This window comes from Hemicordylus capensis, chromosome 1 (assembly GCF_027244095.1).
Source record: "Hemicordylus capensis ecotype Gifberg chromosome 1, rHemCap1.1.pri, whole genome shotgun sequence".
NCBI classification, from domain to species: Eukaryota; Metazoa; Chordata; class Lepidosauria; order Squamata; family Cordylidae; genus Hemicordylus; species Hemicordylus capensis.
The window spans coordinates 50,958,402-50,972,440 of NC_069657.1; the positions used below are offsets into that span (position 1 = coordinate 50,958,402).

Here is a 14,039-nt window from a genome sequence, read left to right on the forward strand (position 1 = left end):
AATGATCCGCAGAGTCATACTCCCTCTGTCAATTGCCAATTATAGATCATCCATCAGGTTGACCAAGACAGTCTCAACCCCATAGCCCACTCAAAAGCCAGTTTCCAGTGTTTCTAGATGTTCGTTTACTTCCAAGACTGCCTAGGGCTGAGAGGCCACCACCCTCTCAATCACCTTGCCCAACCATGGAAGGTTGGAAATGGGTCTGTAATTAGCTAACTCTGAAGAATCCAGTACAATAAGCTCTTTAAGATAAGGAGACATCCTGCCCTCCCTCAGAGAAGCATGAGGGAGGGCTTAATAATATTTACCAGACCCTCTCTAATAATACGATTACCAGATCACATAAGCCAAGCTGGGCAAGGGTCAAGAGAACAGGTTGTACCACATACAGTCTGAAGCAGTTTGTTCACATCCTCAGGTGTCACAAAGTGAAGGTGATGCAATCTAATCCTATAAGAGGAGTTGCTGGACACATCACTATAGACTCTATTAGTAACTGTAGAATCCAGCTCGGCCTGAAAACAAGAGTTTTTATCTGCTAAAAGGTCATTGAAAAAGTCATAGTAAGTGACTGATGGTTCCAAGTTCAAATTCAAGGGGCGTTGCAATGTATCCTCCTGATGAGCAGTTTAGATGACCCCTTTCACCAGTTGCACTGTACAGCTGTAACTGGGCTGGGGTGGGGGAAAATGATTACCTATCTGTGGAATGATTGTGTGAGTCAGCTTATGCTTGACCTTCTGCAGAACAGTGTGCTATGCCTTCTAATTCTATGAAGGAGCTCTGTTGCTACCTTTCCTGAAATTGCCTTTACTCATCTTCTTGGTTTTTCTTTACTGCTTTTCCTCAGAAAGAAATTTCAAAACTCATCACCTTGGAGCAAGGCAAGACCCTGGCTGACGCTGAGGGAGATGTGTTCCGAGGCCTCCGTAAGCTGCTGGCGTATGCCTCTTGCTGCGTATGCAAAAATGGCTTTCATGGGTTGAGGGAAGAGCAGAAAGTTGCTGAGTAACAAACTCTAGGACTTTAGGAGCATAGTGCCCTCATACTATGAGGGACTCCATTCCCTAGAAATTATAAATGTCATTTCTATTTTATTTCAATTGAAAGTTAATTTTTTGTCACTTGGTATATTTTGCTGTCTTAAGGTTTGCTAGCCTAGGATTTTGTTATCCAGTTTTTCCTACTCAAATACACTGATGACATTCCTTATAGTATAATATAATGTAATTAATATATTGTCTGTGCGCATGTGTGTATGTAGTTTTTATATATACAGGTGAACCGCTCTATACGCAGATCCAGCATCCACGGTTTTGAGTTTTCACGGTTGAGTTATTATTCATTCATTCATTCATTCATTCATTTGATTTCTATACCGCCCTTCCAAAAATGACCCAGGGCCGTTTACACAGAGAAATAATAAATAAGATGGATCCCTGTCCCCAAAGGGCTCACAAACCTAAGTGGACTGGAGTCCTCCACAGAAACCCTGTGGGTGACTATACAAGGCCGGAAAGGAAACGTGCTACTGGGGACGTCCTATCGCCCTCCGGATCAAAATGCTGACAGTGACTGGGAGTTGCAGGAGGAAATCAGGGAGGCGTCAAGGAGAGGCAAGGCTGTAATTATGGGTGATTTCAACTACCCACACATAGACTGGGTAAATTCACATTCAAGTCAGGACAAAGAGGTCAAAGTTCTAGATATGCTAAATGACTGTGCCCTAGAACAATTGGTCATGGAACCAACCAGAGAGAAGGCGACCTTGGATCTAATTCTGAGTGACACCCAGGACCTGGTGTGTGATGTCAGTGTCATCGACCCTTTAGGGAACAGTGACCACAGTGCCATCAATTTCAGCATACATGCGGGGAGAGAATCACCAAGGATGTCTAACACAGATATTTTGAATTTCAGAAGAGGAAACTTCTCCAAAATGAGGAGTATGGTGAAAAGACAGCTGAGGGGCAAAATCAGGAGAGTCACTTCACTCCGGAGTGCATGGAGTTTACTCAAAACCACAATACTAGAAGCCCAGTTAGATTGTATACCCAAAAGGAGGAAAGGTACCACTAAGTCCAGGAAGATGCCAGCATGGCTAATGGAAGCCATAAAAGGGAAGAAGACTTCCTTCCAAAATTGGAAGGCCTGTCCAAATGAAGAGAACAGAAAGGAACACAAACTCTGGCAAAAGAAATGCAAGATGACAATAAGGGAGGCAAAAAGAGAGTTTGAGGAACATTTAGCCAAAAGTATCAAGAGGAATAACAAAAACTTCTTTAAGTACATCAGAAGCAGGAAACCTGCCAGGGAGTCAGTTGGACCATTAGACAATGAGGTAGTGAAAGGGATTATTAAGGAAGATATGGAGGTTGCAGAGAAGCTGAATGAGTTCTTTGCATCTGTCTTCACGGCAGAGGATACTGAGCATATACCTACTCCTGAACCAGGCTTTTTAGGGATGGAGGCTAGAGAGCTGAGTCAGATAGAAGTGACAAGGGATGATGTTCTAAACTGTCTGGAAAAACTGGAACCTAACAAATCACCAGGGCCGGATGGCATCCATCCAAGAGTCCTCAAAGAACTCAAATGTGAAATTGCTGACCTCCTTGCCAAAATATTTAACTTATCCCTGAAATCGGGCTCTGTACCAGAGGACTGGAGAGTAGCAAATGTAACACCGATTTTCAAAAAGGGATCCAGGGGCGATCTGGGAAATTACAGACCAGTTAGCCTAACGTCCGTTCCAGGCAAATTGATGGAAAGCATCCTCAAGGATAAAATTGTAAAGCACCTAGAAGAACAGGCCCTGCTGGGAGTGAGCCAGCATGGCTTCCGCAAAGGTAAATCTTGTCTCACCAACCTTTTGGACTTCTTTGAGAGTGTCAATGAGTGTGTGGATCAAGGTGATCCAGTTGACATAGTCTACATGGACTTCCAAAAAGCTTTTGACAAAGTTCCTCATCAAAGACTCCTGAGGATACTTAGCTGTCATGGGATAAAGGGACAAGTACATGTGTGGATTGCTAACTGGTTGAAAGACAGGAAACAGAGGGTAGGTATCAATGGAGAGTTTTCACAATGGAGGGAAGTAAGAAGTGGGGTCTTGCAGGGATCTGTACTGGGACCGGTGCATTTTAATTTATTCATAAATGATCTAGAAGCAGGGGTAAGCAGCAAGGTGGCCAAATTTGCAGATGATACCAAACTCTTCCAGGTAGTGAAATCCAAAACGGATTGTGAGCAGCTCCAAAAGAATCTCTCCAGACTGGGGGAGTGGGCGACAAAATGGCAAATGCGGTTCAATGTTAGCAAGTGTAAAGCGATGCACATTGGGACGAAAAACCCCAACTTCAAGTATATGCTGATGGGATCCGAGCTGTCGGTGACGGACCAGGAGAGGGATCTTGGGGTTGTGGTGGACAGCTCGTTGAAAGTGTCGACTCAATGTGCGGCAGCTGTGAAAAAGGCAAATTCCATGCTAGGGATAATTAGAAAGGGGATTGAAAATAAAACGGCTAACATTATAATGCCCTTATACAAAACTATGGTGCGACCACACTTGGAGTACTACGTACAATTCTGGTCACCACATCTTAAAAAGGACATTGTTGAACTGGAGAAGGTACAGAAGAGGGCAACCAAGATGATCAGGGGCCTAGAGCACCTTTCTTATGAGGCAAGACTACAACACCTGGGGCTTTTTAGTTTAGAAAAAAGACGACTGCGGAGAGACATGATAGAGGTCTATAAAATCATGCATGGTGTGGAGAAAGTGGAGAGAGAGAGATTCTTTTCCCTCTCACACAACACTAGAACCAGGGGTCACTCCATGAAATTGATTGCCAGGAGGTCTAGGACCAACAAACGGAAGTACTTTTTCACACAACGCGTGATCCACTTGTGGAACTCTCTGCCACAGGACGTGGTGACAGCCAACAACCTGGATGGCTTTAAGAGGGGTTTGGATGACTTCGTGGAGGAGAGGTCTATCAATGGCTACTAGTTGGAGGGCTGTGGGCCACCTCCAGCATCAAGGGCAGGGTGCCTCTGAGTAACAGTTGCAGGGGAGTAATGGCAGGAGAGAGGGCACGCCCTCAACTCCTGTCTGTGGCTTCTAGCGGCATCTGGTGGGCCACTGTGAGAAACAGGATTCTGGACTAGATGGGCCTTGGGCCTGATCCAGCAGGGCTGTTCTTATGTTCTTAATCTTAAAAGAAACGTAAGATAGATACCAGCAACAGTCACTGGAGGTACTGTGCTAGGGGTGGATAGGGCCATTTACTCTCCCCCTGATAAATAAAGAGAATCACCAAGTTATAAGGTGCCTCTTTGCCAAGTTAGCAGGGGGTACCCCGACCTCAAAATACACTGAAAAAAACGGCACTAATGGGGTTAATTTCACATATCTGCAGTTTGGAGACGGCTGGAAATGACCTCAGAGGTCATTCCATCCACCATATTGTCAGATGGAGCCATTTTGTGGCTTGTTTCATTTTTAAAGGTTTTTTCTGCAAAAAAAAAAGGGGAAAAAGAGGCAGAATTTTGACTCATGGAGGGCATTGTTGGATTGCTGGAGGACCACAGAAAATGGTAGGGCACTTTTTTTGGCCTTTTTAAAAACTGTTTTTCGCCATTTTAAATGCAATTTTTTTGACCTCTGGAAACCTAACCCCCGCAATCCCATAGACTTAGTAAATAGGTTTTCACAGTTTTTGTATCTGTAGTAATTGCAGATAATATAATTCCATGAATACCAAGGTAGTGCTGTAATAATATAATAGTAGCTGGGCTGGGCACAGAGCATCTGCGCCTCTAGTTTGCTGCAGCCATTTTCTTTGCCGCCCCCACCACCATGGCTGTTTTCTGCCCGCCCAGTCACCAGTGCTTACTTTCCCAGTCAGCCGCCCGCCCTCCTGCTTCCCACATCTGCCGGCCCACCACTTCCTCCCGCCAGCTGGCTCCTCCTGCCTCTCAGGGGCGTCACTAGGATTGGGCAAGGGGAGGCAGTCATCTGGGGGTCGCCCCCCCAGAGACATGTCACATGACTCTCCACTGCCCTCCTGCTCAGCCCCAAGGCCCCTCAGCCACTTGCCCTGTTCGTCCTCTCTCCTGCTTGCCCTACTGGCCAGCAGTGGAAGCAGCCTGCAAACTGCTGAGCTCCTTCTCTCTCCGCCTCTCCGCCTCTCAGCTGATCAGTGGGTGGGCGGGGCTTCCAGAGAAGCCTCTGTGCAGGCCTCCCTGAAGCCTGAAAACTCTAGTAGGTTGGCAGGCAGCAAGGAAGGAAGGAAGGAAGGAAGGAAGGAGGCAGGCAGAGTTCTCTGCAGACCCTCTTCCCAGGCCAGCCCGCCCAGCCCTTGCCAGTAATGGAGATAGAATGTGGGGTTTTTTTAATGTAGAATATCCTTTTTGTGGTGTTCCCCCCCCCCCCCATATATAGGGATCTGCTTGCTTGCTGTAGGGCTTTGATATGGGGGTGGGGAGACTGAGAAGTCTCTGAATATTTAATTTGAAACAGATTGGAACATTTGCTGGCTTTTTTAAAAATTATCTAAAAAGTCCTATAAGTGGCTTGTTTCATGGCAGAAAATTACAAGAACTTCTGTAACAAACAATATTCATTCATTCATTCATTCATAAATGCACTTATGTTCAAGTTGTTCTGCAACCCAGAAGGTCTGAGTGAGAACTGTGAAGCATGTGTTGCGCTTTTATTTTATTTTATTTTTCTTTAGAAATGCTAAGCTGGTTGGACATGTCCAAAAACCTCACTCACACTGTTTACACTGTATGTCATCAGTCAGTATGATTCTGTAATGATATGAAATGTTAAGGAGGGCCTACACATGCTGATTTGCCCCCCAGCCCCACACCCCACTAGGGATGACCCTGTTTCTGGGCACCTGCAGAGAGTGGTTTTTATCTCAGTACAGTGAGAGACCACAACCAGCCTTACTTCCACATTGGGGAGCAGGAAGAATGACTTTTAGGGAGAATGACTTCAGGAGCTCCTTGAGCCCTGTAACTTTTAGGACTAGGGCGTAACTTCAGGAGCTCCTTGAGCCCTGGCATGTCTCATCTATCTTAAAATTTTACCAAGACGAGGCAGATTCCTCATCCCCCCCCCTTTTCTTCTTCTTCTGAGGAATGGTGCTAATTCTTACTTTTTTCTCTATTTCTCCCCACCTATCTTCTTTGCTTCAGTGGGACTTACTGGTCTCCGATAGGGAGCAAAATATGCTGGGAGCACAAATTAGTTTGGTTTGCTTTACATCCATGAGCATGTGCATCTCAGACAGTTGAACGCAATGGAGTTTATTTTTAAGTAGACATGCTTTCCTTGCTAGTAAGTCCTTTAGGTTTCAATGAAATGTACTTCCAGCTAAATGTGGTTAGATTTGCTGCCTGAGGCTGCAATTCTCCACACACTTACCTGGGACTTTTACACACAGCAGGCTTTACTGCAAGTTTACTGGGAGGCGTTACTGCGAAATTGAAGTTGTCCCAAAGAACCAATGCAAAATAGTGTTCTTGTTTTTTACTCCGGATATAAATCAAGCTACACTCTTAACGAGCACCGAAAAAGAGGTGGAAGTCCCTTCTGGACCTTCAATCACTCTCCCTTGCTGGGTGGGTCTATCACACTTTGAGGCTTTGTCTGAAGAGGTCGAAACTGTAAGCATGATGGAGGGCACTTCTGTGAACAGGAGGCTCAGAGCTGGCGCTTCTTCAGATGCCTCTTCAGAAGAAGGCTGGAAGCGTGACGGAACCACTCAGCAGGGAAGAGTGATTGATGCACCAGGCGGGACATCCGCTCTTTTTCAGAGGCTGTACTCAAGCACAGCCTCCTCTAATAACTTCTGAATGAGGCCAGTATGAACAGTTATTATGACTGTATGAATGCCACTCATTAATGCCCCAAATGGATATGATTCTCAAATGGCCAACTGCCATGGCAGAAGAATAGGTGTTTATGTGCCATAATAGCAATAGAAAGTGAAAGAGCTAGAAAGAATAACTGAATCGTGACTGAATCGTGAAAAGCGGGAGTTTGGAAACTGTATAGCAGAAATTTAGACGGGCATCTTTCCTCTGTTGCAGAGGTCGTTGAACATGCTTGTAGTGTGACGTCCCTTATGTTGGGCGAAACTCTTCCCTCCATTACTAAAGACATGGACACTTACACATATCGTTTGCCTCTGGGAGTATGTGCAGGCATTGCACCCTTCAATTTCCCAGCCATGATTCCTCTTTGGATGTTCCCCATGGCCATGGTGTGTGGAAATACTTTCTTGATGAAGCCTTCAGAACGTGTGCCAGGATCCCTCATGTTCCTTGCCAAACTATTGCAGGATGCGGGTGCTCCAGATGGAACTCTGAACATTATCCATGGACAACATGAAGGTAGTTGCAAACAGAACATCAAAGGCCTCCAGGCTGTAGTGTATGTGTGCAAAAGGTTTATTATGTAGATGTCATACGGGAAGCTATTCGCCACTTCCCGAAGATCATGTGCCTCTATTTCTTGTTTAAAAATTCAAAATATCTTCCCTACTTTCTCACATCTTTACTCACACTCACAGATTAGAGCCCCCATTTCATCAATAAGCATACACTGAACAACTGAGGGAAAAGGTCCACCCTTTTGCCACACCTGAACACCTCTATTTGCAAGGGTGACTGAGTGAATCCAGATCAAGTAATCCTGGCCTTACATTTGTGTGGTGATCTGGGAACCCGGAAAGCATAGATGTAGGGATTGGGGAAACCAGGTAGATTACCAGTGGAAACTGGGTTTCTGGTTGTAGGAAAGTTCAGTGGGAACATCAGGATGCTGGGCGCATGATGGGCAAATTGAGACAGACTGTGGGTTGTTCATTAAGAACACAGTTGCTGTAGCATGAGGACCAGGAAAGGCTTTTTAATGACAACATGTAATGAACTGTGTTTTGTATTTGTTCTTTTTTTTAAAGCTGTGAATTTTATTTGTGACCATCCCGATATCAAAGCCATCAGCTTTGTGGGATCTAATAAGGCTGGAGAACACATCTATGAAAGAGGTTCCAAGAATGGCAAGAGAGTCCAAGCCAACATGGTAAAGCACTCATTGACATCTCTGTTTGCTGGAAATCTGTGACTGTCCTGCAAAAACTTTTAAAATATCGATAAATTTCTTCCAAATTATATTTTTGGTGTTTTGAAATTTCACTGCAGTTATAGATCTTGTAGTGATTTCCCCCCCTATTCTTCATATTAAGGTGGGGTGGGTTACAGACATACAATTTAAGTATTTGATAAGGATGGAATATATCCAAAGGTCCTCAAATCTAACCCCACAGAGAGAGAACTCCAGATGACTGAAGACTCTGCAGATGGCCTATACTTGTCATGCCCATCAAAACAATTTGTATCAGTTGGCCGAGGTTCAAAGCATCATGCTTGTTGTTTTCTGCACATCATCGATTTTCAGTTCTTCCCTTTCCATGTGGCTTCTCTGTGTCTCCCGAGCAGCAACCCAGGATTAATGAAGCCTTGCTGTCAGAAAGAAAAATTAGTTTGCCACTCCATGTGGGCATGGAAGTGCTTTGTGTTTGTGTACAGCCTTTCTGGATCTTGGCCCATATCTTCAAGGGAAAGACAGCAAGCCTTTAAGGCCACTAGCCAGTTTGACCTGCATGGAAACTCCACCCTTATTGGTTTAGTTAAATTATGAGACCTGAAGCAACTCCCATTTGCTGAGTCTTGAAACACGTGTCTCCACTCCACTCCACACCTTCCCTCTGAATGGGAAAGTCTGTGTTGCTCCAGATGTCTGAAAGTAGAAAAATCCTAAATAGAATGAAGAGGATCTCCCCCCCAGAACAGAGGGAGAGGGTTAGGTCTACTGAGCTCTGAAGAATTGTATGTTTTATTTCAGGGAGCTAAGAACCATGGAGTGGTAATGCCTGATGCCAATAAGGAGAACACTCTGAATCAGTTGGTTGGTGCAGCTTTTGGAGCAGCTGGGCAGCGCTGCATGGCCTTATCTACAGCAGTCCTGGTGGGAGAGGCTCAGAAATGGTTGCCAGAATTGGTGGAGAAGGCGAAAAACCTGAGAGTTAATGCAGGTGCTGGAAAAATTGATATCCCGGTAATCCAAGCGGCTCACATGATGCTCTGCAGATCTAGAGCATCAATGTGTTGTAATGGGCTTGGGAGATTAGAATCCATGTGCTTATAAAGGGCTAATTTTTGGAGCCCTAAGAGTAGCTGGTGAAATTATTGTCCAGCAAAACAATTTAACTTGTCTATCTTGTAAGTTTGCTTTCTCCTTAAAAGTAATCACTGCTCAGCAGGGTTTGAAATATAGTAATAGCAGCAGGTCGGGTTGGATAAAATCGAGCAGTATCGAATGCAGTGTGTCTATTTTGAACTATTATAGCAATGGCTTATATGTATAGTTATCGTGAATCGTGCAGATAGGTGAGCTGGAAGTCAATATTTATCTTTGTGTAGAGTTAGGAAATGAATGTAATTGAATGTAAAAGTTATTGTAAAATTTAATAAAAACTTGAGAAGAAAAAAGAAAAAAGTAATCACTGCTTGCCTGTAAGGTAACAAGAGTTTCCCAGGATACAAACTCTTTAACTGTAACAAAATCCATGTTAGCCTTGCATAAATTATTATTATTTATTTATTGTTAGATTTATATACCGCCTTTCATGGAATTATCCCAAGGCAGTGATTATTATATTATTGTTGCTTATTACAAAAAAAAAAAAAGTCTTAAAATGCTTTACATAGCAAAAGCAATAAGAAAATGGTTCTCTATCCCAAAGGAGCTAGCTCACAATCTAAAAAGAAACATAAAATAGATATCAGCAACAACCACTGGAGGGACATTATGCTGGACTGAATAGCTGCATTTGAAAGCTCCCTGCTAAATACAAGAGAGCCCCACTTTAAAAGTTGCCTCTTTGCCCAATCAGTAGGGATATGTAGCACTGTTGAATTGGCTGGAGTAAAGTTGTAATTGAAGCTCAAGAGAATGATGGAGCTAAGTGCTTTACTGAATTAAGCAGAGGTATTACAAAGGTTTATCCAGACCAGCCACTCCTGCTACTTTTTGTTTCATGTTGATGTTGCTGGCTTTAGAGCTTGGGGCTCTGTTTTTTTTTCTATTATGTGTTAAAGGTTTTTTTGTGTGTATTGTCATAGGAGACCAACCAGGAGCAGATCTGGGGCCCTTGATCAGCCCTCAGGCCAAAGAGCGTGTCTGTCAGCTGGTTGACAGTGGTGAGAAGGAAGGGGCTACCATTCTACTTGATGGACGAAAGATAAGAGTGAAAGGCTTTGAAAATGGCAATTTTGTTGGACCGACTATCATTGCTAAGGTTCAGGTGAGCTGTCAAATGATTTGAGCAGGTGCAAAGACATTTCCCTCTAAAGAGGGAGGCAAGTAATCTGTTTTTGACTTGGGATATTCCAAAAGTCTAATTTTCCCTTTGATCCTAAAAGGACTGTTAATAACCTATATTTTCTCTTAGGGTGTATTGAAATGTTGGAAATAGTATGATGCCTGGCCAGTATATGATAAATGAAGTGGGTTGTAGCTAGACTGAGAGATGGTTGCCAACAAACTGGTGGAATAGAGAAGAATGGTGGTTGGTGGGTATATTGGGAGGACATTAGAGGGTGAGGAAGGTGGGTGGGTGTTGGAATAAGACTCCTTCCTCTGAATAACAATGGCATGTGGGTATGCAAGATGGAAGTCCTGGGTTTTTGAATGCCTTGGATATGCCTGGCATGTGAGCAGTTTTGTCCACTGTGGTCAGATTGTTAAGTGATCTCTGTTCTTGGTTATCACAGAGGCCAGGGCCAGGGGCTACTTCCCACTATGCTAAATCTGCAGCAGACAGTCTTCTGTCACACTCAAGGCTATGTTTTCTATGGGTTGGGTACTTGCCACAGCTTGTGGTACTTACCACAGGCAAACCCTGTTACTCACGGGGGTTCCGTTCCTTGCCTACTACTACGAGTAACGAAACCATGAATAACGAGGCATTATGCCTATGGGAAAAGGGGGGTTAGGTTTCTGGGTTGAATTGAAGGGACAAAAAAAGTGTGTGTGTCCCCCCCCCGGGGTGAAAAGCAGCAGAAAAACTACTACACTGTGCTCTGCGGGGTCTCCTTATGCCCAGCAGTGCCCCCCAAACTGTGAAATGCCCCCCCATGGTGAAATTAGAGCAACAGGTGAAAAAATGGGAAAGAAACAACTGTGCTGTGCTCTGTGGGGTGTCCTTGTTTCCTCCTTGTGTCCATCAATGACCCTCAAGCAGTGAAATGCCCCCCAAATCCATGAAAAACCACAGGAAAAAATGCCTTTTTAAAAACAGAAATGATCCACAAAATGGCTCCTGCTTGCATGCTGCTTAGAAATGATTACAAAATGGCGGCAGAAAGTGACCTTGCAGTCACTTCTGGCCCTCTAGGAATCGTGGATACATGGGTTTTAACCCTTTAGTATCTGCGGATAATTTATTTCATTTATTTAACATGTTTGTATACCATCCAAAATGCAAGTCTCTGGGCGGTTTACAACAAAACAATAACAACAGCAAATAAAAAGGTTAAAACATTACAACAATGTAAAACTTAAAACAACGTTAAAAATCATCAAACTATTAAAATAGTATCTAATTAAAAGCCTTGGTGAACAAATGTGTCTTGACTGCCTTTTTAAAAGTTGTAAGAGATGGGGAGGCTCTTATTTCAGCAGGGAGTGTGTCCCAAAGCCTTGGGGCAGCAATGGAGAGGGCCCATTCCCGAGTAGCCACCAGACAAGCTGATGGCAACTGCAGATGAACTCTCCTGATGGGCAGTGTGGTTCATAGCAAAGAAGACGAATGTAATGAAATCAGGTGTCAATTAGACACTTGCCGATATGTGAAAACACAGATGGTGAGTCTGCAAATAGTGAGGTTTCCCTGTGTCACATTTTCTTTCTGATGGAGCAAAAATGAGCAGCAATATTACTCTGACGCTTAAATTGAAGGGGGAAAGGCCAGTTTTGTTTGTTTTACATGAGTATCTGGCCATTACTCCAAGAACCTCAAAATAGTATGTGACACTGCAAGCCTATGTGTTCTTACTTGGGGGAATAGGCCTCATTAAACTTAATGGCACTTTCTCCCAAGCAAACATGCATATGACCAAGGTGCATGCCTCACAACTCTATGAAGTTAGGTTAAGCTGAGAAAGAGTGCATCACCCAAGGCCATCTGGTGAGCTTTATAACCAAGTTAGGATCTGAATCTGGGTTTCCCATATGCAGACCAAAGTTCTGATCAGTGCATCACACTGGCTCAGGTTAAGGAGCTTGAATATTGCATACAGAAAGATGTGGTCGAAAATCGCAACCATTGCAGCAAATGGAACCAGAGGGTTTGTAGTGCAGTGCCTTGTGAAGGAAATGAATATTATGTTAATGATTTCAAGATTTCTGTAGTATCTCCCTACAGAGAGATTTCTCTAGTATCTCCCTGCAGACCCTGCAGTTCAAGCTGCTTCTGTCTTCATAGCCTGATATGACTTGCTATAAGGAGGAAATCTTTGGACCAGTTCTAGTGGTTCTGGAAGCAGACACCCTGGATGAAGCAATTGACATCGTTAACAAGAATCCCTATGGGAATGGAACGGCAATCTTCACCACTAATGGTGCCACTGCTCGGAAATACTCCCATTTAGTGGATGTTGGGCAGGTATGTAAAAGATAGCGTTCTTATCAAACAGCTCATAGTACTGTTTTAGCCTATAACGTAATGGTAGAGTATATGCTTTAGCTGAAGGATATCCCAGGTTAAATTCCTAGTATCTTCTGTTAAAAGGACCACAGGTAGGCGAGGACTTCTGCCTGAAACATGGAGTCAGAATAGATAATGCTAGGCTTGGTGGATCAGTGCTCTGACTCCATACAAGGCAGCTTCATATGTTTTAACCAGCTTGTGAAGTAGTTTAAAGCTCTCACCGACCCACTGCATGAACTTTATAGCTGAATGGAGATCTGAACTTGGATTTTCCCAGTTCAAAGCCAACACACCATGCCATGCACCATATTTTTTCTCTGTAATGACTAACATCCTAACACTAGTGCAAGGCTACTGCACTACTTGCACTAAGTCTGGAGCTTGTGCAACAAGTGCTATTTTGCTCTTGTGCAACAGGTGCACAGCCTGCTTTAAATAAAATTATCATGCTTTAAATGGAACTTTTGCACAATAGCAGAATTTCAAAAATTCCTGTGCGGCTTTGCAGTTTCTTGCACTAGTGCAACTTTGCCAGTATCCTATTGGGGAGCTTGCACAATGAGCAAACACTGTGAAGCTGTTCACTACTAGGATGTGCACACAATTCAAATTGATTAGATTTGGAACCATTGAACAGAGTGGAGATTCATTCAAATCAATTTGAACAAATCTCCACTCTGTTCAGTGGTTCCAAATCTAATCAGTTCTAATTGTGCGAATTTCATGCACATCCCTATTCACTACTTATTAATGAGAAAATAAGGCTGCAGATTAACACACTGCTTGATCAGCTTTATCAGTGTACCCTAAACCCAACTGACTGCTGACTAGTTTCTTGAGCATTTGATTGATATATAATGGAGTTGTTGCTTTGGCTTTGGTTTAGGTTGGTGTGAATGTTCCAATTCCAGTGCCTTTGCCAATGTTCTCCTTCACTGGCTCACGTGGGTCCTTCAGGGGTGACACCAATTTCTACGGCAAACAGGTAATTCACTACTCAACTTCTGGGTAGCATATAGACATCAAGATTAGTAAGGTAACCTCCAGCCATCTGGAGGTAATGAAGGAAACTTGTACAAGTGGAACTCTGAAAAGGGAGAGTTTAATCGCATGCTGTGTTTTTCTGAGAAGTGGGGGTGGGGGAATGGAGTATACATGAGGAACTTTCAGCAGGAAACATCTCTTGCCTTTGGGTTTAAAAAAAAAAAAGCTATAGGGAATCCACAGCACAAACCTGCATGACCCTCC

The 14,039-nt window shown here is 43.7% G+C and overlaps 1 protein-coding gene across 4 annotated transcripts in view; it reads left to right on the forward strand.

The window, feature by feature from the left end:
• The window catches only part of ALDH6A1 (aldehyde dehydrogenase 6 family member A1), a 39,067-nt gene that overhangs the window by 23,311 nt on the left and 1,717 nt on the right, over window positions 1-14,039 (forward strand). For 3 of the 4 annotated variants that reach the window (XM_053263872.1, XM_053263880.1, XM_053263887.1), the window contains 7 exons: window positions 854-932; window positions 7,108-7,410; window positions 7,980-8,101; window positions 8,924-9,113; window positions 10,204-10,385; window positions 12,567-12,746; window positions 13,678-13,776. In XM_053263872.1, the coding sequence (XP_053119847.1) occupies window positions 854-932; window positions 7,108-7,410; window positions 7,980-8,101; window positions 8,924-9,113; window positions 10,204-10,385; window positions 12,567-12,746; window positions 13,678-13,776 (1,155 nt within the window). The remainder of the gene's footprint in view (window positions 1-853; window positions 933-7,107; window positions 7,411-7,979; window positions 8,102-8,923; window positions 9,114-10,203; window positions 10,386-12,566; window positions 12,747-13,677; window positions 13,777-14,039) is intronic. The other variant, XM_053263894.1, reaches the window with a different exon arrangement.